This window comes from Thalia democratica, chromosome 1, assembly GCF_965202585.1.
Source record: "Thalia democratica chromosome 1, ktThaDemo2.hap1.1, whole genome shotgun sequence".
NCBI lineage: Eukaryota > Metazoa > Chordata > Thaliacea > Salpida > Salpidae > Thalia > Thalia democratica.
Window position 1 is genome coordinate 69,520,194 of NC_139165.1, and position 21,747 is coordinate 69,541,940.

General features: G+C 24.8%; 1 protein-coding gene across 1 annotated transcript; it reads right to left on the minus strand.

Annotated features, from left to right (window-relative positions):
- Positions 1 to 6,338: 6,338 nt before the first annotated feature.
- Positions 6,339 to 17,877, minus strand: LOC145831829 (xaa-Pro aminopeptidase 3-like). Its single transcript, XM_082939174.1, has 11 exons — positions 17,711 to 17,877; positions 15,254 to 15,324; positions 14,381 to 14,497; positions 13,011 to 13,152; positions 10,268 to 10,394; positions 9,339 to 9,471; positions 8,626 to 8,759; positions 8,226 to 8,354; positions 7,925 to 8,108; positions 7,419 to 7,539; positions 6,339 to 6,784 (listed from the first exon to the last, which is right to left on the minus strand). Exons 1-11 carry the CDS (start codon positions 17,868 to 17,870, stop codon positions 6,612 to 6,614), a joined length of 1,491 nt encoding a protein of 496 aa, XP_082795300.1. The 5' UTR covers positions 17,871 to 17,877; the 3' UTR covers positions 6,339 to 6,611.
- Positions 17,878 to 21,747: the final 3,870 nt, after the last annotated feature.

Below are 21,747 nucleotides of genomic sequence, written 5' to 3' on the forward strand. Positions count from 1 at the left end.
TCTTATATTATCGATAAATATAGTTAGAAAAAAATATGTTTATTAAAAAAAGTTTTCTGACTTGTTTTTATTTAATTATTTACTAGTTCTATCAAATACAATTTATCATAAACTGATTTTCATTTATGAAAATCGTACCAACTTTTTTATTTGGAGTTTTGACTTGAGGAATAAAGTTAATGAAGGGTTCCACTAAACCATAGAGCTCATCTGTTATAGTAATCAAAATTAAAACGTGACATTTCAAATAAAATTTTAGACTGTTATTGTATGAGCTCACTAAGGTCAACTTGTCAAATCAAAAGTGTTTTAAGTTTTTGTAATTAACTTTTAAAATGATAAGAACTTTCTTGAAATACAAGTACTAAAAAAGTATAAAAAATATAAAACTCACTTAGTAAAATTTTACTCATGCTTATTAGAAATAAAATAAACTATTCTATGTATAAGAATCCGAAAAAGATACTTCTGCAAAAATTTCTTTTGAAAGTTAAAGAATAAAATTATTTAAGTCTCAAATAATTAGTATATTAGAAATTCCTAGAAACTAATATGTGATTATGTTTTATAAGATTTTATAAGATATAAGATTTATGTTTTATAAGCAAAATAGTATCTAAACTATTAATAAACTGTCATAAAAACTTTACATTTCAAGATCTTTATTTATAATAAACTTCTTATTATAGAAAAAATTACAAAAAATTGTTAAGCTAGTTTAGTTACATAGTGGTTTAAAAAGCAACTACTAGCTTGCTAAACAATTTTTATCTCTAAAAGTAAAAAAAAAATATGCGTTTACTAATTATAACTAAATAATACTTTCAAATATTTGTTAAAAACTTTCGTTAAGTTTAATAACTTGAATAATGAATTTGCTAATACAATAGGTTTTTTCTCAAGTATTTAAGGACATAAGTAGAAGCGCATTAAAATTTTATAAAATAGTATCTATTAAAAACCGAATTTTAAGAAAAAAAAACAAACATGAAAAAGCTTTGAGTGAGTTCAAAAACACTATTTTAGTATAAATGAACTTTATCAGGTTAATCATTTGTTGTAAAACTTATATAGTTTGTTATCAAATGAACGATGATTAAGATAAATATACGTTACTATAAACTAACTAACTAATAGAATGTTTTTTAATAGTTTAAACAAAATGTTTTATTGGTTGCAGTTTTCAAATAACAAATAAAATTTGTAACAAATATTATAGTAAACTAGTACTTACTATCTTATTTTATGATTTTTTAATATTTTTTTATAATTAAAATTTGTATAAAATGAAATTTAAACCTCCGCATTAACTTGGGCTTAAAAACACTTCAAATTAAAATTCTAAATCTGATTTTTAGTTTTAACTCTTGCAGATGAAGTTTTTATTATTATAGCTATATTTATGCAGTTCAATCAGTTTAAAAAAAAAAAGTAAAAAAAAAAAACAAAGTTACAGCCTTTTTAAACTGGTTTTAATATTTTATCTCTGTCTGGCAGTAATATTTAATGATACTATACAATGTATTTAAAAAAATGTATATAATAACACTTAATAACTCTCTTTCTAGATGTTTCTGAATACTTTTTTATGACAAAACTCACAAAACATATGTTATAAGTTGATATTGAAGCAAATAAAAATTAGCAAATACAAAAGCTTTATAAAATATTTTCAAAATAAAAACTATTTAAAGTTATAACTAATAAAAGTTATACAACAGAACAAAATACAAATTGTAGTTTACTGTTTCTTTTTAAAATGTTCATTAATAAACTAACTGCTTACTTGAAATACTAATTATTTTGAATTTATTTTCTTAGTTAATTAGTTCATTCAATACTAATTTTAATTTGTATTAATCTCAGTTTAAATATTTAAGTGTAATTAATTATTATGTTTCAAGGAGAGATTTAGATTAAGTGATTAAAAGTTAAGTTTATTCATAACTGTTGTAAAAACGGATTACTGGTTAAGCCTTAAAGCACAAATAATAGGTAAATTACTTTTATTAATTTTGGATTATTTATACTAAATATGAGCAACAATATTAATGCAATCACTTAGGAGGTTGTACTTACAACGACTCTATTTAAGAATTTGCTCAATATATTTAGCCTTTTACATAAAAGTTTTAGCAAACAACTATAACTAAGTCTAAACAAACTTTAAAGTTTTTCAAAACTATTTTGAAAATAACTTATTAATTTGATATTTTTAAAATCAAATTAATATTGTCTACAAAAAAAATATTTAATTTATTTAGCTCTGTAGTTTTTTCGACACAATAATATTTTCAATTCATTTTAACTACAATGCTTGCTAAGTTTCTAACTACAAAGCTAAATATGTTTAGCATGTATTAATTAAAAAAGTTTAAAAACTTATAATCAGTAAAAATTTTAAACTTATTCAACAAAAAAAAGTTTAATAAATATCAATAATAAATTAAACATATGGAATAAAAAAAAAAAAAAGTTACAATAGTTAAAATGACATTAAAGAAGTGGAAAAGGTAAAAACTTTCAAAGCATCGCCACTTCAATTGTATCAATTAGATTAAATATTTCAAAAAAAAAAAGTCAAAGTGCTTTTAATAACTGCGTAAAACTTTATAAATTTTAAAAACAAAAAAGAAAGCTTAAATTTATACCAATCATATTATATGTTTCTAGTAATATTTAGAAATTTGTGTAGAAATTGCCTAGAAGAAAAACCTTATTTTTTTAACATCTAATGTCATTAATACCAAACATTATTTAGAAGTCAACTTTAATAGCATGGAATATAAATATAAAAAATTTCTAAAAAATCAAATTATTATTAGCGTCAAATTTTTTAAACAGTTAAAAATATATAAAAAATAAAAAAGGCAGACAAGTACTCTTAACTATTAAATGAATCTATAATTTAAAATATACAATACAACCATTTAAATAGCACTTTTTCCAAAATATAAACTAACCGATAAAAATAACTAATTTACTTAAGATAAAAAAAAGAACTAAAAGTAAAACAAAAATGAAATTACAACTATCAAAAACATAGCATTTATTTTACTATTTATAGAAATATTTGGTTTCAACCTACACTAGTCCTTACATAGTTTGAATATAAAAGAAAGATCAGTTACACAGAACTTATAAACTGACATTAGAAAAGAAATTCATAATATCAAAAAAAAAAAAAGCTTTAAGTGTTTTATATAAAATAAAAAAATTTCTTTATTAAATTGTATAATTTACTTAAACTTTTGGAGATGCCTTTTAATGTATTACAAATTACTTTTTTTAAATTGGTTAAGTCTAAGAGAATAAAAAACTAAAAAAAAAAAACTTTTTGAGTTGTTTGAAACAAAGAAAATAAAATATCATGCTTATTAAACTATAGTGAAATTAAAAAGTATAGTTCTTTTAATTAAAAGATAGTAAAATTGGATTCAGATCAAAATTTTTAACAATACTTACATTCGAATCAGTTAAACTGTGTACTTAATACTTTAAAAGATAATTAATTACTCGTGTCTTTTTTCAGGTTAAAACTAAAAAATACAGCAAGTAGTTTGTTGGATGGGGTAATGGCGCACTTGCCCCACCTACAAAAAAACGTTTTAGTTTTGCTTTTGAAATAATTTTCTTTGAAACTTCACTTTAGATTATGACCACTATGCTTAAAAGTTATGAACATTTTATGTTCAACTTAACGCATTTTAGGATAAATAATCATGTGCATATGAAATTATATTGTGCCTATGAAATTTCGATACAATACTAAGCTGAAGTTTAATAGAGTTTAGTTTTTTAGATGTTCTCTTTGTTCTCATAAAACACCAAATTTGTATCTGAATATTATAACTGTTATAGCGACCTTAATTTTACAAAATTTCCTCTTAATATTCTTAAAATTTAGAAAAAGCACAACTTAAAGTTTCGATTTAGCTGTAAATTTAGAAATTGAAATCTTTGAAAATATTAAAGTTAATGATAAAAACATCAGTTGACGATATCAGAAAAATTAAATTTCCGTCTAAAAATATCGGCCGTTCAAGTGACACTAACTTTAGAAATTTTTGTTATGGTGTTCTTAAAATATATAACCGTACAACTAAAGTGAATTTTTTCAACTAAAAATGTTTTAATAATTAGAATAATTTGAAAAAACTAACTGTAAGTAACTGTTGACAAAAATTGTTCATTGAAATATTAATAATATTCTTTTATATAGTAATAACACTTTTAACATAAAAGCTTGTAGACTGTTAAATGTAAGTGTAGTAATTAAAAAACGTTATCTAATTAGCTTCAAAAAAACAAGCTAAGAAGAATTTTTTTAAATACAAGAAGTTTAGTTTGGGTAAGTATAGCATTTTCTTTATATAATAAAGGTAAAACTAAAAGCGAATAGTCTTTAATTTAGGACTTTTAGATTTGTTAATAATATTTGCTGAAAAAAATAGTTTCTTCATAAAAATGGGTTTCATACACTTCTTGTTTAAAGCATAGTTTACTATACTCAAATTTAATAACTCTCCACTTTCAGAAAACTAAATAAATATCTCCTCAATTCTTTGCAAACCCTAAAACATTTAGTGTAAGTTTCAAATCTAACGAAAATTAAGCCTGAAGAATTTGTTTGGCTCTTCAATCGAAACACTAGAATGTCTAGTGTAAGTTTGAAATTTCTCATGGAATGTATCTTGGTACCCATTATGGCCCCTTTACTAAACACGGCCCTCTTTTCAGCTTATCGCCACCTTACGTGCCAAGATGGTTAACTTTGAGATAGCTTAAAGCTTTTAGAAACATAATCAATTTAAGCTGTTTATTTAGAAAAAAATAAGTTCTAAACAGTTTATTTTAGTTTTGAGTAACTAACTCGGTTTTTGTAAAAAACTAGATATGTTTGTCTAGTAAATAATACACGTTAGTCCTTTAAAATGCTGGCTTAAATCATCGCTTTTATAACATTTAAAAAATAATAATTCAAATATTTTAAAACTTAACACAGATCGAATTACATTTTGAGCATAATTTAATCTAACTGAAATTACAACTATAGATAAATAATAAATTTTTTTATAAAATTGTGACTAAAAGTTAGATTTTTAAAATTGATAACCAAACAGCTGACTTAAACGAATAAAAAATATTTTTTGTTTTTACGTACTATATTTTAGTTCAATGCTCTTTGAAAAGCTTTTGTAGACCAATCTTGTTACAATATAGGTAAGGAATATTTATATGTTATTCCATACTTTAGAGAAAGCAGTAATATCTTATGAATATCTAAGTTTTACTACAGTTCTTATTGAGAAACATAATTTTCTAAAACAAGAAACAAGTTCAAATTAAGATAAAGTTTTGATCATACCACAAGCTTTCGATAGACTGAGGCCTGGCCTGATTTTATTGAAACTTGTCAGTAATTTGCGACCGAAAAAAAGTTTATTGAAAGCTTGTAGTGGTATAATCAAAACTTTATCTTAATCTGCAATAATTTTGAAAGCAGTAATTACCTTGCTCTTGTACTTAAAAGTCTTTGGCTCTGATAGACTTTCGTCGACGTTTTTAAAAAAAACATGAGTATTACAAAATATACATAATGAAACGTTCAGTAAGTTAACAATAAACTAAAAGCTGTTTGAATATTATGTTATGAACTTGAAGGATTTATTTATTGAAAAATTAAAACTAGTGTTTATTAGTGTGTTGGCAAACTGTTCTTGTATAAGTACAAAACTTTTTACTCTTACTAATATAATTTAACTGGAATTGAAAGAAATTTTTATTTACGAAGTTCTGCTTGTTTAACTTTATTAAGGTGTTTATTTGAGATTAGGTGTTTTATTTGCAAGGAATATTGTAATCCTTAATTTAAAAGGAAAGCCTTAAAACTAATTATAAACTAAAACAATAATTTTAAAAAACACATTTCTGACTCGTCATCAAATATATAACTTATGTAAAAATATAAGACTTGTTTGATAGGGAAAACTTTAAAAGTGTATTGTTGTGAATAGTAGCAAAACTTGTTAAAATTCTTATATGATGGCAAAATTACATTAACTATTGAACAAGTTGTTGTTAAAATAAAACAATTTTAACCAAAAAACACATAATCATTATTTTAAGTAAATCATATTTAAAACAAAAAGTTCTATGCTATATATAAAAAGAATACAAAACCCCTTGTCAGCGTTTTAATACAGTTTATTAAGTAAAAAGTTAAATTTATTTTGTAGTCTTCGATTATACCAAAATAGTAAATTTTACTAAAATCATAATATTTTTTTCAACCAAAAAACTACCATTATTACAAAAAATTTCAGCATCAAAGGTATAAATGCATGCTCGATTGAAACTGTGGTTTTGAGAATAAATGCTATTTAAATGTTTTAACAAGTTAAATAATGAGTTTTAAACAACTAAAACTAGTTGTTAGGCCTTTACTATATCAAAATTGAAAATTTTTAGCTTTATTTTTCTTTCAATAGTTACAATAACAGTAAATCAACTATTATAGCTTTATTAATGAAACTATACTTATTACTTTTTAATATTATATTGTACATGATTTTTTAAATTTTCTAAAATAATTTTCTAAAACAAAATATTTATTTTTGTGACTTCATAACATCTTCTATATCTTGCGGGTGTTTCGGACAGTTCAGTGTCGCCACTAGCGGTGTCTTTCCCCCTTGCCTTATTATGACGTCATCTTCGATCCTGATTCCAATGCCGCGGTATTTTTCATTTATTTTAAAGTCGTCATTACGGAAATACAAGCCTGTTGGTAGTGAAAAAAAGGCTGTTAATTATTTAAAAATGTTTAAAATTGTAGACTAAGTTATTGTTTTACTTATATAACTGCCTAAACTAACTACAATTGACGTTCTTAGTATAAACTCTTTTTTTTAATACTTAATTTAAGTTTATAAAACAATGAAACAAAACTGTAAAGAAGAACTAAAATACCACACTTATTATTTAAAGAGATTATTTTTCATTTACATCATTATAAGCAACTGTAAACTCAAACCTACTTAAGAAAAAAACAAGTCTAAAATAACTACTATTACATCATTATCATTATCAAAAACCCTAAAACAAGCTGGTTAGGAGCCAATGTGATTGTACAATTTTTTATAGAATAAATATCACTAACTATTTTATTTTGTTTAGTGCAGTGTTTTAAAAAATTGTGGACCTTTGCACAGTAGCGGCAAAGAAATTTCGATGAATTGAGAAATTATATCAAAAAAATAAAGGAGCTAAAAATAAATATTTTTACTACATAATAAAAAAATTGTTTTATCAAAACTTGCTTAATAGCTAAACACACACCCCACCCGAACAATTAGAAAACTCAAAGCAGTAAGACTTAACAAAAACAAAATTAATGTTTAAAACATATTGAAAACCTGGTTCAACAGTGACGACCATGCCGGGGGCGAGGGGAGTCTGCCTGGACACGAGAGAAGTGTCGTGAACGTCCATTCCCAACCAGTGACCAACGTGGTGTGGACAGTACACGCGCATCATCTGTTTAGTTCATGAATTGTAGTTATAGGTATAAATAGCAAATATAAATGTTTAAAGTTTGTACTGACTAGATAGAGAGAATACATATTGATATGAACTTTTTGGCTTATAATAAAAACACATGACCTAACTGAGCAACATTAATATATCAGAAAAACTAAATACGATAACAGTTTGATAGTTCTAATGTGAAGCTTTTTAACAAAGAGGACCATAACATTTTATAAAACAGTTAACATAAACACTTAAAACATATATTTCGATTTTTTAGTTTAAATTGTGAAAAATATTCGAACGAAAGCAAAAATTAGACATTAAGTATATTGTTTTTAACCATCTTTACTCCATACGCAACGTCAACAAAAAAGTGTAAAAGTAAGAATACCTGAAAGATTTGTTTAGCAGTGGGCTTTTCCAAAAACACATCGGTTTTTTCAAGTTCCTGCGCGAACAAATGAAGCATTATGCCGTATACAGTATCCAGATTTTTTCCTTCCGTACATATAGAAATACAAGCCATTTGCACATTTAAGACAATTTGGTATATTGTCAGCTGTTCGGGTGTGAACCTGGTTTAATTTGAAACGCAGGCTGATTTATAAGGATTGCTTGAGCTTAAATTAAAAAAAAAAAAAAGGAAACATTATTTTACTCAAAAAATTTGAAATTGTGAACAAAATACAAACTTTCCATTGACAGGCCAAGTGCGAGTTATATCAGCGCAGTACCCATTGAACTCGCAACCGGCATCGACAAGCACCAAATCTCCGTCTTCCAATTGCCGGTTGTTGTTTATATAGTGAAGTGTGTTTGCACTGAAAAATTTTTACTTAAAAATAAAGAAAAAACTTAAACTTTTTTTTTTGACATAAACATTTATACTGTTTTTGTCGCTTTTTTGTATGTAACGTTTCAATTTAAATAATCTTAAACTTACTTAAAAACAGCAAAAGTTTATAACTGACGAGGCATTGTTAAAATATCATAAACAAAAAAACTTTTGAAAGAATGTTTTACAACATCTAGAAGTTAATATTAATTGTTATAAAGCAATAGAAAGAAAACACAACAACAACAACAACGAACCGACTACCGCCGGCAACAACGGGTGGATAAGCGAGCATGCCGGCTCCCCTCAACTTGCACTCGCAGTCAATGATGGCGTGCAGCGATCTCTCGTTCATTCCCGCCTGCGTCGTGCTCATGCTGTGCTTTATTGCCTGTTTTGTACTGGTGATGAATATTTATTTTTAATATTTTAAATACTTAAGAGTTGAAATTTCTGTTTTGACTTTTGAGGAAATTTTTACTTTTAAATTAAAAAAATTTAGTTCTGTGCAGTGAAATCCATTGATAACATTTAACAAGTAAATGAAAAACAAGAATCCTTTTTTAAATTTAATGATTTATAAAAAAATAAGAAAACTTTAGGTTGTGACAACGTTCAGCTAGAAAAAAAAAGTTGAGAACTCTTTATATGTAATATAGGTACATAAAAACCATACATTAGGCTTTATAAAAACTAAGAACATTTTATACACATAAACTAAAAACATTTGTTGACTAAAATTAAGAGTACAACTTTACTAAAACTACTTAAACAGTAAATTTAAAGTATATTACAAAAATTTAAATGGTTTAGTCAACGTCTACATTTTAAATTCTAACAATTGCCATTTATAAGGTGTACTGGTTGTTTTAATACAGTTAAAGTTTAGTTTTTAAAAATAAAAACGACATTCTATTAAATAATAGACAATAGAAGGTAAGTGATTAACTAAAGTAAATCAATACCGTACTTCTCCTGATATGTGGCAAGCTTCGTTTAAAAGTTGAAGCTCACTTTCGCTTTTTATAACTCGAAAATTGTGTATCTCCTTCTTTATACTTTTAACTGGCCGCTTTTCCGTCATAACACCTTCTAAAAATGGTCTGCAATTAGATTTACAACAGTTAGCTAAATTTAACTAAAATAATTTATTTATAATTCGACTACGTTATTAAAAATTTTAATTTTTTTAAAGACATTTTGGTGTATGTATTTGAAAACACGTTTAAACGAACAAGTTTTAAGTAAAAATTTAAAATAACTTAACTTTTTAACTCTTTGTTATTTCTTGTCTAATTAAATACCATTGTTGGAGTGTTAAAATACTAAAAAAAATTGTTTTATATTAGAATGATTTATAGAAGCCATAATTCTCGGAAAATTTAATTTCTTGAAAGCAAAATACATTTAAAAAGTTGCTACAGTAGTGTATTTTCTCTAAAAGGGTACTTGGTTAAGCTTGATGTTTATTTTGAGATAACAGCTTAATTTTTACTAAATATTTTTAGGTTTAGGAATTTTTTTTTTAAATAACATTGTAAAAAATTAAAAACAAAACATGTAAGCAATTCATAAATAAATAATATTTTATAATTTTAAACTTATTTAAGTTACACAGTATTACAAAAAAAACAACGTTGGTTTAAATTAATAAATTACATAGATTTATAGAAAAATCTTCTTACTTTCCTTATTAAATGTACTCCTTAAATAAAAAACTTATTATATTTTACAGCTTTGAACTATTGTTTCTCTAAAAACACTTAGACATAATTAAAAGGTTATATAGAAAAAAAAACTGCATATAACTTTAATTCCAGGTTTTTAAAGTTGAAAATGTAGTTTGAAAACTACAATTATATTTAAACGAATGACTAAAAACTTCCAAATAAACAGTACCTCAAATGCTGAGCAAATGTTTTGGTGTTCACACACTCCTGGTAGTCACACCAAACTACATGGTCGCTAGATTTGTACTTGCTTAAAAGTTTTGATAAATTTTCAATATCGTCTGCTTCGTTTACTCCTGTAATACAACTTATTTAAAACTTTGCTTACTTTAACAAAATTAAGAAATTAAAAAACAACACCGAATTTATTTCCTTTATTTCAAGCTCACAATTTTTTTAAAGAACTATAAATCAATATGCCATAAATAGTCTTAATTTGTAGCACTTTGTTCAGACGTTCACATAATTTTTCAAAAAAAAAAAAAGAAACTAACCAGTCTAAAATTAAACTCGTTTATGATTCTCACTAAATATATATCTTCTTTTTTACGTATTATACTTATAACTAACACTATATACAGCATGATTAATTATAATTACGGAAAATTTACAAAACACTCTTAAATAAATAAAAAACATAATAAAACATTTCAATCCTACATGTTATAAACTTATTCAACACGTACTTTAAAATCTCTATAAAATATACTCATTATAGTAATTAGAGAAGCCTGCTGCATAACTTCGCTTGCAGTATAAGTTTGCTATTTATAAAAAAATTGATTAAAAATTAAATTAAAAAACTTTATTGTTGTAAATTGATATAATTTTCTTCAACTAAATTTGTCAGAAAGTATTTTTAAATTTTGAACATAAATGTGCTGTTTAAATACATTAATAAAAAATAAGACAACATTTTTTTGCTTAATGTAAGTTCAAAATCAGATCAATTAAAAAAAAAGTATAAAGAAAATGAGAGAAGATATTTACTGTGCAGCTAAACTTAACTTTCACTTTTAGCTCAGTTCCTAGTCCAAGACGAAAAGATCTCATACCAAACGAATCTAATAGTAGTTTTGTTCACACGTTCGAATGCTGTTGCTCAAACAGCTATACAGGTATTAGACACTTAGTAATGAGAATCAGGGAATATATTTCGAAATAGGTTTTAAATCATATTAACAATCAAACAAAATCCGTTGATTAAATGAGAATGCTATGAAAAAATAATCAATAGCAGAGTACTTGATAAAGAACTCGATCAGTGCAAAAAAATTACAGTCTGGCAAATTTTGGAAAATTGAGAAAAAAATTTCTTAATGTTGTTGATCAATTTAAAATTGAAGCTATATTTGTACACATCTACAAACAAATTTAAAAAAAAAAGAATTTGCTTGAACAGTTTAGTTAAAGTCGGTTTTAGAGAAACAAACATTTAGTTGATAAAAAAACCATAAAGCGTTCTTTGAAAGTAAAAAATGACTGTTACATAAAAAATAATTTTGTTTCAAAAGAAGCAAAAAAGACAAACTAATTATACTAAAAAATCAATTTAAAGTATTTAATAGCTGGTAAACAGTTTTCTTCTTATTTGGGTTTAATTCCCATCCGAACAATTCAAACACAATCATCTCACATAAAAATTATTTTCCAAATGATCAATTCCTAAGAAGGTTTTGAAGGTTTTTTTTCTATCCAGACAATTACCCTTTAATTTCGATCAACTCCAATCCAACATACTGTAATCCAGTTGAAATTTCTCAAAATCAATTTCCACCGAACCAATTGCAATTTCTTTCCAAATTATTTCTACTCAAATACTTATTTATGAGTTTTCTTTAACATATAAAATAATTGGTTAAAATATTCGAATTTCATTTAATCCCAGATAAATTTTATATGGTATTAAGTAGTTTGGGAGATTGACTTTTATACTTACTTGATTTATGATTTATGTCTGTTAGGTTTCAGAGTATGAATTGAAAGTAGTTATATCAAACAGTTCGAATTTATTAAAATATTCTGTTGAAATATTTAGAACTATACCATAAAACGAATTAAGATTTATCTTAAATACCAGCAATTTTAGTAAGCTAAACCCTGAAACTGGTTGCATTTATTTAACTGATGTACGTACGTAATTCTTTATTAAAACTTACCTTAATTTATCATTATGAATATTAAAGCTGCACTTTTTAGGTTTTTAAATAACATAAAATATGCTTTAATATTAGTTAAAAGCTTGTATATTTAGATGGGAATCGATCAATTGAAAACAACTTGGATGAAAAGTAATTAGATAAAAATTAATTTTGTTTACAACGTGTTAAATTGAAGCTAATTCAGATGGGAATTGACAAGCTTACTGTTAAATGAATGGAAATAGGTTTTGATAGAAAACGATTGGCTGTGAAGTTTTTTAGAAAGAAAAAGTTAGATGTCAATTGATTATGAATAGGATAAATAGTATAGCATCTTTATCATCCTATATCATCAACTAAAGAAAATTTTTATGAAGAACAAGTAAATAGCAGTGGTCTACTGGCTCAACAAACAAGTGTATTTTTCCTTAAATACTTTTGTACTTTATGTAGCAGAAAGGATATTCTAAATGTATGTTAACCTTTGCAGCTTAGATAAATTAAATTTTTGGATGAAAAGTAAAATTAAACAAGAAAAAATTTTGTAAAAATATTTAGTACTACAGTATCTTTACTTTTAAAAGTACAATAATTAAATTTAACGTTTTTCTAATAGATTTATTACATGCTGTACCATCTGAATGTTAGTTTTAATATCATTTTAATTGTTCTAAAACAACTTACTATATGTCATTTCAGCTCAAATATATCTTTCAAACTAAAAGTTTTGAAGCAAATATCGTTATTCAATCCTTTTTAATAAAAACTAACCAGTTAACCAAGTTGTTCCATCAACACCAGACCTTGGACCATGCCACAGTTCGTTTTTAACATCTCTTTTTGGAACTAATAGGGTTGATTTGAAAATGTGTTCATTTAAATCAGCTTCCATTACTAAGCAACTGTTTGGTTCCTAAAAATTTACCGTGTTTGTTTTATACTAAAAAAAATCTAAATGGTTTTTCAGTTTGTAAACCTTTATAAATGAATGATTTTACTTTTTTTTTTAAACTAGATATAGCTCTTAATATCTTTTATCATTAACCTAAGTAATAAAAACTAAATAATTATTATTGACCCATGATCTAGAACTCAGATTAAAAAAGATCTGAATTTTGGAAAGAGTAAAAGTCTACTTTTTAATAAAGATAAAACGTCAACTATTTAGTTTTCTTTTCATAACTTTTTCAAAAGTTGTCATCTAAATTAATAAAAAAAATTTCTTAAAAATACATATCCTCTACGCAAACCATTATGCACAAGCAAATTCACAGTATTAGATACTTATACAAAAAATAATTGATCTGTGTTGTACAGGTTTACAAAGATCTTTTTTTTTAATTGCAATAGAAGTAACAAAAGTTTTTAATAAAAACTTAAAAGTAAATTTCAATTCAGATTTTTTATTCAAAATGCTTTTTTTAAGTTAGATCAAAAAAAACATGTTGATTGATCTATAGTCACTTTGCGTGCTACTTTTAATGACAAAAAGAAAACTTTCTGTTGTATCTAAAATTTCAAATGAAAATTTAGATTTTCAAATTAGCTAATTTTAGTATACTTTAATGACCGTTTTATAAAGAAGCTATGAAAATTATAAAATTAATAAATATTTATCTAACTTATTTAATTTATTAGCTAAAACATACTAGGCATGAGCCAAATAAAAATGTCATACTGTTGTATGTAACGTTCTTAGTATTAATTTCAAGTTACCCAGATCCAGCAGAATACCCAGATTAATTTGAAAACAAAGTAGTAAGTTTGTTTTAATTTTAATATACGTTTATTTAGTAAGTAAGTGTAAAAGCTGTATATAATAGATTTAAGCTTTAAATATTTTTATTTCAAGTAGTAGACAAATAAAAAGAGTAGAAAAAATCTTTGTGTTTTATAAAAATTAGTAACTCACTAAATCAAAAAAATTGAATCTTGATTAAAACTTAAAACTTTTGAAGTATCTAATGCTGTAGATTTGTTTGGTATCTAATTTGGTGAGATTACTTTTTCAAAACTCCTTACTTATTTTCTTAATTTAATTGATCCGAATAGACTTTTAGAATGGGAAGAGTTCATAGCAAAAAAGACTAGATCTGATATATCACCAATAAAAATAAGTGTAAGTATATTGTAAAACTAACCAGAAAACCAGTAAGATATAAAAAATTAGTGTTTTGATGAAATACGTATGGAATATCTTCACTCATATACTGTAACTCATTTCCACTTAATATTACTAAATGTTTGTTTCCTTCAGTCTAAAATATTATACAAAAAATAATAATATTTCCAACAAGAATAAAATTCAAATAATTTTTAATTTAATTAAATATAGCAATGAAGAAATTATACACTTAAATTTTTTAATAACTTATTCAAAAACTTCAAGCTCTTAGGTAGCAGCACATCGACTAATACTAGTAAGTTGTTTTAAGTACAATCGATGTTTTTTTTCTCGATAAATTGTAGCAGCAATTAATTAGTTTGTAAAAGTTTTGTATACAAAATTAGTCAATATTTTTTCTAAATATTTATTTGTTTATTATTAAGCGATTTATTCTTTTACTAATCAAATAAACCTCTACTAAATGTTTTTTTAAATACATATAGTCATGCTACAACAAAAGTAAAATTACAAAAATATGTTTTTAGTATAATAAACAGGATTGCCAAAAGTTTTTGAGAAATTTCTTCCAAGTTTTCTGAATTCCTTCCATGTTTTCGAAAATACAAGTTTTTGAAACTATTCTTATTATAAGTATTAGTTCAAGGTAAAAAACTGTCTTAATTAGTATAACAACAATGAAAAGATATTGTAAAACTACTTTAAATGTGTTTCTTAATAAAAAATTGAATAATAACAAAAAATGTTTATCTACATGACTGACTTGACTAAAATGTCTTTAAAATTCCAGGATTCTAGGTTTTTTGGTAACCCTGAATAAAGAAGGCAAGAGAGTATTTAGAACTTTATATCTATCTGTAAATGTAAGTAAAATTGTATAATATCTTACTTTTAGTTTATGAAGTAGTTTTAGTCTTCTACCTTCCAGCTCTTTTTTAGTTATTCTAGGTGTAACTTCATCTAAAAAAAGAAGTAGATTTAGATAAACCAAAGTTTAACCTTTATATTACTTTTTTCTTACTAAAACAACAATTAAAATTATTTAGGTTGTAGTAAACAAACTTAAAATACATAAATTATTTTTTACAATGCTAATTGTAAATTTTTATGAAATTTCCAATTGATGCAAATGTTTCGAAGCATTTCTTTCTAAGTTACTTGTATTTTATGGTTAATTTAGTTTTTTACCTTGCACAGTGGGCCTTGAACTAGAAATAGCAAAAAATAGAATTTTGGAATTCTATTTAAAAAAAATGTTGGTAGAAAGACAAGATTCTAGCTAATTCAATGCTTAAAACTGAAATAAAAAATTCCATCTTTAACAAAAGTTATGCCAGTTAGCATAAGGAAATTTGAAGGGTTTTGATTAGTTCATATTTTGATGATTTAAAAACTTGAAAATAAACGATTTAGAAAAATATATTTAAAAACTACTTTAACATTAATATATTTAATTGCTGCTTTTTTAGCTAGAAAAGGTACTTTAAAGATTAATTTAATAAATCTATCTAGAATTTTTATCAAAACATATATTTTTTTTTAGTGAATAAAAAACAAAAATAAGAAAGTATGTATTTTTTGCATGTTTTTTACTGACATTCTTGTAAACTTTCTAAAATTAAGAAATTTTAGCGCACCTTAAAAAAGTATGTATATATTTTTTTAATTCTCAAGTTTAGTAAACAAAAAAAATTAACAAAACGTTTTTCAGGTACGTGGTTTTTGAATAAAAAGGAAGCATTCTAAATAGAATTATCTAATGTATTTATGAAAAACCCTATAGAACCTGTTCTAAAAATATTGGTTAAATAAATCTAATATAAATACTTCCTTTTTGCTACTTAAATTTCATATTTATTATCTAATAAACATCTACAAGCTGTTGAAAATCAAAACTAATTTAAATATTAGTTAAATTTGCCTAACTTTGATTTTCAAACAAATACATTTGTAATATGAAAAAACGCATAGGGCAAAATCATTATTTAAGGGCTACTAGTTAAAGTGCAATAAATTTTGTTCTATAAGAAATTTTTTTATTTAGTTCGGATTGTTTAACAGATATAACTTTAAACTACATCAAAAAAATATATTTGTTAAGATTTAAAGGTATGAATTAATTTTAAAAAAAATTTCCTATTTCCGGTTAAACGCTATTTGGGCCTATTGTGCCTTGGTCAATTTTTAATAACAGCTTTTAAAACTAGCACTGTATTAAAAAAATGATAGTTAAATAACTAATAGCTTTTTTTGGACTATCATTATAAACATTCTTAAAAACTTTGTACCAAAAAATTTTTTTTTGATAAACAACTTCAGCAAGAAGTTTTAAAAGTACAAAATTTACAACTTTATTCACTAACTATGTATTCCTATATTTTTCTATAGTAATTAAACAAACAATTTTTGATGTCTCCTAAAATGCAGGTAAAAATATTCATAACAAAAAGATAGTTTGAAAATAAAATTATCAGTTCATTACATAAATATTAGTTAAATAAAAAAGGTAACTTTGTTTATTTGTTGATTAATAAAAAAACTCAAATCTCATACTATAGCTAATATCAAATTATGACCTATAAGACTAAAGAAGAATAAGCGTATTATTAGTTGTTTTTAGTTTGGAGCTGTCAAAATAACATAAAAACTGTCAAATTATACTGAAGTGTCTTAAAAAGTTTAATGGTTTGCTGAATACCAAATTTTAATAGAAGATCGTTTGAAATATAAAGACTTTTTAATTAAAATTATATGTCAATACAACTGTAGACAATAAGTTTACGAAGCTTATAAGTTAAGGGCATAGGGGGGGTAAACACCCTTTTTTAGTTTTTGATCTTATTTTATATAGTTTTTACTAAGCTACAAGATGCTTTTTACAGATTTAAAAATTTCAAAATAATTTTTGAGATATAGCCGGTCAAAGTCGGAGCCAACAATAGGTTTCTTATGGGAGGCGCAAACTAAAACGGCAAAAATAGACTAATTTACTAAAAATCTATCTTCTCCTACGTTTTTTGAGATAACTACCTCAAACTTTCAGGTAATGTTTCTAAATACTGCAAGGAACATTTTCTGAAAATTTGAGGTAGTTATCTCAAAAAACGTAGGAGGAGATAGATTTTTAGTGATTTCTAATTATTTGCCGTTTTAGTTTGCGCCTCCCATAAGGATCCTATTGTTGCCTCCGACTTTGACTGGCTATATCTTAAAAAGTATTTTGAAATTTTTAAGTCTGTAAAAAGCATCTTGTAGCTTCGTAAAAACTATATAAAATAAGATCAAAAACCAAAAAAGGGTGTTTACCCCCCACTATGCCCTTAATAGTTGATTAATTTTCACTCACTAGATTTTATCAATCGAGGATGAGTAAAACTAGAAGGTTGTCCAAGATCTCTTTCCCATGGCTTCTGTGTACTCTTGAAATTATGATGCACACTAAATCTTTTTAAATTACCATAACTTGCTAGTGTTTTAAATAAACTACCAGAAGAAAACTTTTTCATCTTATAAATAATGTCCTTTGAACAAGTTATTTAAATATACTTGAAATTTTAAGTAAAATATGAATGTAATGATTAACCACTACAAAAATACATAATTAAAAAATAAGATAACTTTATGAATTATTTAGTTTGGTTATAAACCTTTACAGAACACCTTTATAACAAGTATACTTTAAAACACGTAACATTAAAATGTTTGAGGCTCTGATTCAATTATTTTTTACTACTTTAGAAAGCTTACTCAGGATTGCCAAAGATTTTTAGCAGCTTTTTCCAATCAAGGTGTTCTTTTTTTTTCGAAAGTACAAGTTTTTTGTCCAATTTTAGCGTAAAATTAAGTTCAAGGCAAAAAATTGTCTTATATAGTATGAAAATATTGGAAAGATACTGTAATGCTACTTTAAAAGTATTTTATAATAAATAAAATTCTAAAAAATATACAAAAATAGTATAAGATAGATTTTTTTGATCAAAATTTTATCTTACATGTGAAATTTTTCCAAACTGTAGATTTAGTAGTGATTTTTGTTCAAAATTTCCCTAACTCTTTGTTTTATTTTTGCACAAATTGTCAAGTTTAGGTTTTTTGGCAATTCTGCTTACTTCATACAACAAACAAATTAAAGCTTAACAAAAAAAAATCAAAATTGAAAACTAAAAAAAGATTAGAATGGTTAAATACAACTACTACTAGTATGTTTTAAAACGATACTCTTGTTTTTTGTTATAAATATTAATAACAGTTCATTTTAGTACCATAATTTTAATCATAAAAAAATAACTCACTGATAAATTTTTTAAATTTTATTACAATACAATGTTTCACTCGTTTTAAAAAAATATGTATGAAGCACAGGAGGATTTTTCAAAACAAGGTGGTATAGCCATATAAGAGATATAAAAGTTTACAAGGAGAACGGAACCGAACTATCCAAATATATTTGGAAGCTAAAACGCAACAGCACTAACTACAACATCAAATGGGAAATTTTACACCACATAGGACACATAAGGAAACCGCAGAGAATCTGCAGGACCTGCTCCTATGAAAAAATGGAAATAGCGAACGCTGACGAGGGAAAATCTTTAAATAAAAGGAACGAGTTAATATGCTCTTGTATACACTTTAAAAAGCTTTATTTCAAAACTTAAGAGCGTTTTGATAAACAAATATCTATTTTATTTTGTACAAGTATTTAAACCAATATATAATTATGTCATAATACGATAGCCAAACTTTTTTAAACGAGTAAATTTAACTTAAAGTTTTAGTTAAAGAGATGTTTTCTTTGTTAGTTATCTACAAATTTCACAAGGCCACTAAATGTTAGTATCACTATTTTTTATTGTTTATTTTTTATTTAGTTGCTTAAGTTTTAAGATTGTATAATTATTTAATAACGTGCATTTTCCTAAATTTAGCCTAACAACATTAAAATCATCGTATGCTAGTAACTTTAAACTATAAGTTTTAATTAGATTTTACTAAGTTTTATGTTATATTTTTTTCTTTTTAACTTCTTTTATTTCAAGTTTAGCCTAATGTCTTGCTACTTGTTATTGCATAAATTTTTACAGATTTTAAACAACTGAAGGTCTTGTTTTTTTAAAACGAGTGAAACATTGTATTGTAATAAAATTTTAAAAATTTATCATTGAATCATTCTCCTTTTTTTAAGTCGAGAACTTTGATTGCAACCTTTAAAGCAAAAAGTACGCAATAAAAAAATAACAAAAAAAATTTAAACAAACAAAAGCAGCTTTAATTGTGCATATTAAATATTTTTCTTAATGTTATAAACATATTATTCTAGATATCTTTTTATTAACATTAAAAAAATTGTTATTTTAAGTTTTTAGTTGAATTTTTTAGTAACTTGAAACTACGTTATGCATAAGTTATAATTTATTTAAACCAATGCTTGAAACTTAAGGTAATGTTGGACAGAAAAAATACTATTTATAAAATAAGAATAAGGAAAGCATGAGCTTCAAATGTAAACTATCATTTTAAATACGTAAGATATATCCTTATAATTTAAAAAAGCTACTAAAAGAAAAGCAAAAACTATACAAAAAATGCAAGTTAGATCAGCAGATTACTGAAAAATACAAGCTAGTTTCAAAAGCATACGAAAAAGCTGTAAAAAATTTTGACATACAACATGAAAAAAGCTTCTGTCAAAATACTAATTCAAAAAAATTTTATTCTTTTGTAAAATCAAAGCTAAATCTATCACCTTCCTTTCCTCTTTCACTTGATGAAAATAACTTACCATTAATTTCTGACTTTAATAAAGCCTCTTATTTTAACAAATCATTCCAAAAAGTATTTAGTAAAGATTATGAAGATGAACATTTTATATTTATTGATAAGAGTTGTCCTGAAATGCAGGATTTTTTTATTAGTAATAATGAAATAATTGAATCTGTAAATCATTTAAAAGATAAAATACTCAGAACAGCAGAAAATATACCTTCGTATTTTTTAAAACGAACTATTAGCTCTCTCTTTTTTCCAATCTCGTTAATTTTTAATTGCTCTTTAGCTATATCTTTCATACCAAGGCAATGGAAAAGTACACCTATTCCAACGTTTGATTTTAAAATAAACAATGCAATTTTACCTAAAACTGAGGTATTTAAAGACCTTGGAATTTTTATTTCAGATAATTTAAAATGGAACCATTATATTAACTATATTTACCGTACTGCATCAATTTTATCTTTTCAAGTTCTAAAAAGCTTTATATCTACGGATTTGGTAATTCTTAAAAAACTGTACCTAGTATACATCCGTCCTAAGATGGAATACAACACACCTTTATGGTCTCCATATTCTATAAAAGACATCAACCAACTAGAATCTATTCAAAGAAAATTTACGAGATTAATCTTTAATCAGTCCAACATTTCATATACGTCTTACATAGACAAACTAACAAAGCTTAATATAAAAACTTTAGAGTACAGAAGACTTGAATTTGATCTAATTACTTTTTTTAAACTGATAAACAATGAAACTACTATTGATTCTCAAACTTTCTTTAAACCTTATGAAAATAATTACTCACTCAGAGGTGTTAATAGAAAATATACATGCCAATATCATTTTAACTATGTTGGTTGGCACAAATCTTTTTTCTATCGTTCGGTAAAAATGTGGAACAAATTTCCGAATGAACTAGTATCGTGCAAAAATCTTAAACATTTTCGATTAAACTTAAAAAGATTTGATTTAAATAAAATATTTACCAGTAAAATTGATAAGTGATTAGTTTTGTTCATCTCTTTAGCCATTGATTTGGTGTGTGGTATGTAGTTTATTGGTAGTTTAATCTGTAAGCTACACCTTCCCCTTATAGATTTTAGGTACTTTTCAACTTTGATTTTTTGGAAGGGCTATTGTTAATGTGCTTTGGGCTTTAGATTTTGAAATTATTGGATACTCAGTTGATTCCTAAGCTAGATTTTTGAACTGTTGCTGCCACATTTTTGAAGTGATTTTTGACTGAACTTGCTGTCATAACGAGTGGCAAATAGTAGCTGAGATCAATGTTTTGCAAGATGAAGACAGGTTCTGAAGATTTGACAGAAATGCTTGTTACAGGGATTTGTTGCTTTGGAACGTATAATTGGAGATTGGTGACTTTGGAATCGTTGAATATTTGGTTGTGAAATTTTTAGTTTATTCAGTTTGTGCCTTGTATAAGTTTTGTGTTTATGTTTATTTAATCACTTTAATTTGTTTTTTCTTTTTATGTTAGTGTCTTTCAGTTTAAGTGACTTAGGTTTTAATGCCTAGGTCCTTCGTTGGACAATAAACTTAATAATAACAATAATAATAAATATAAATAGATAAACTAAAAAGTTTTAT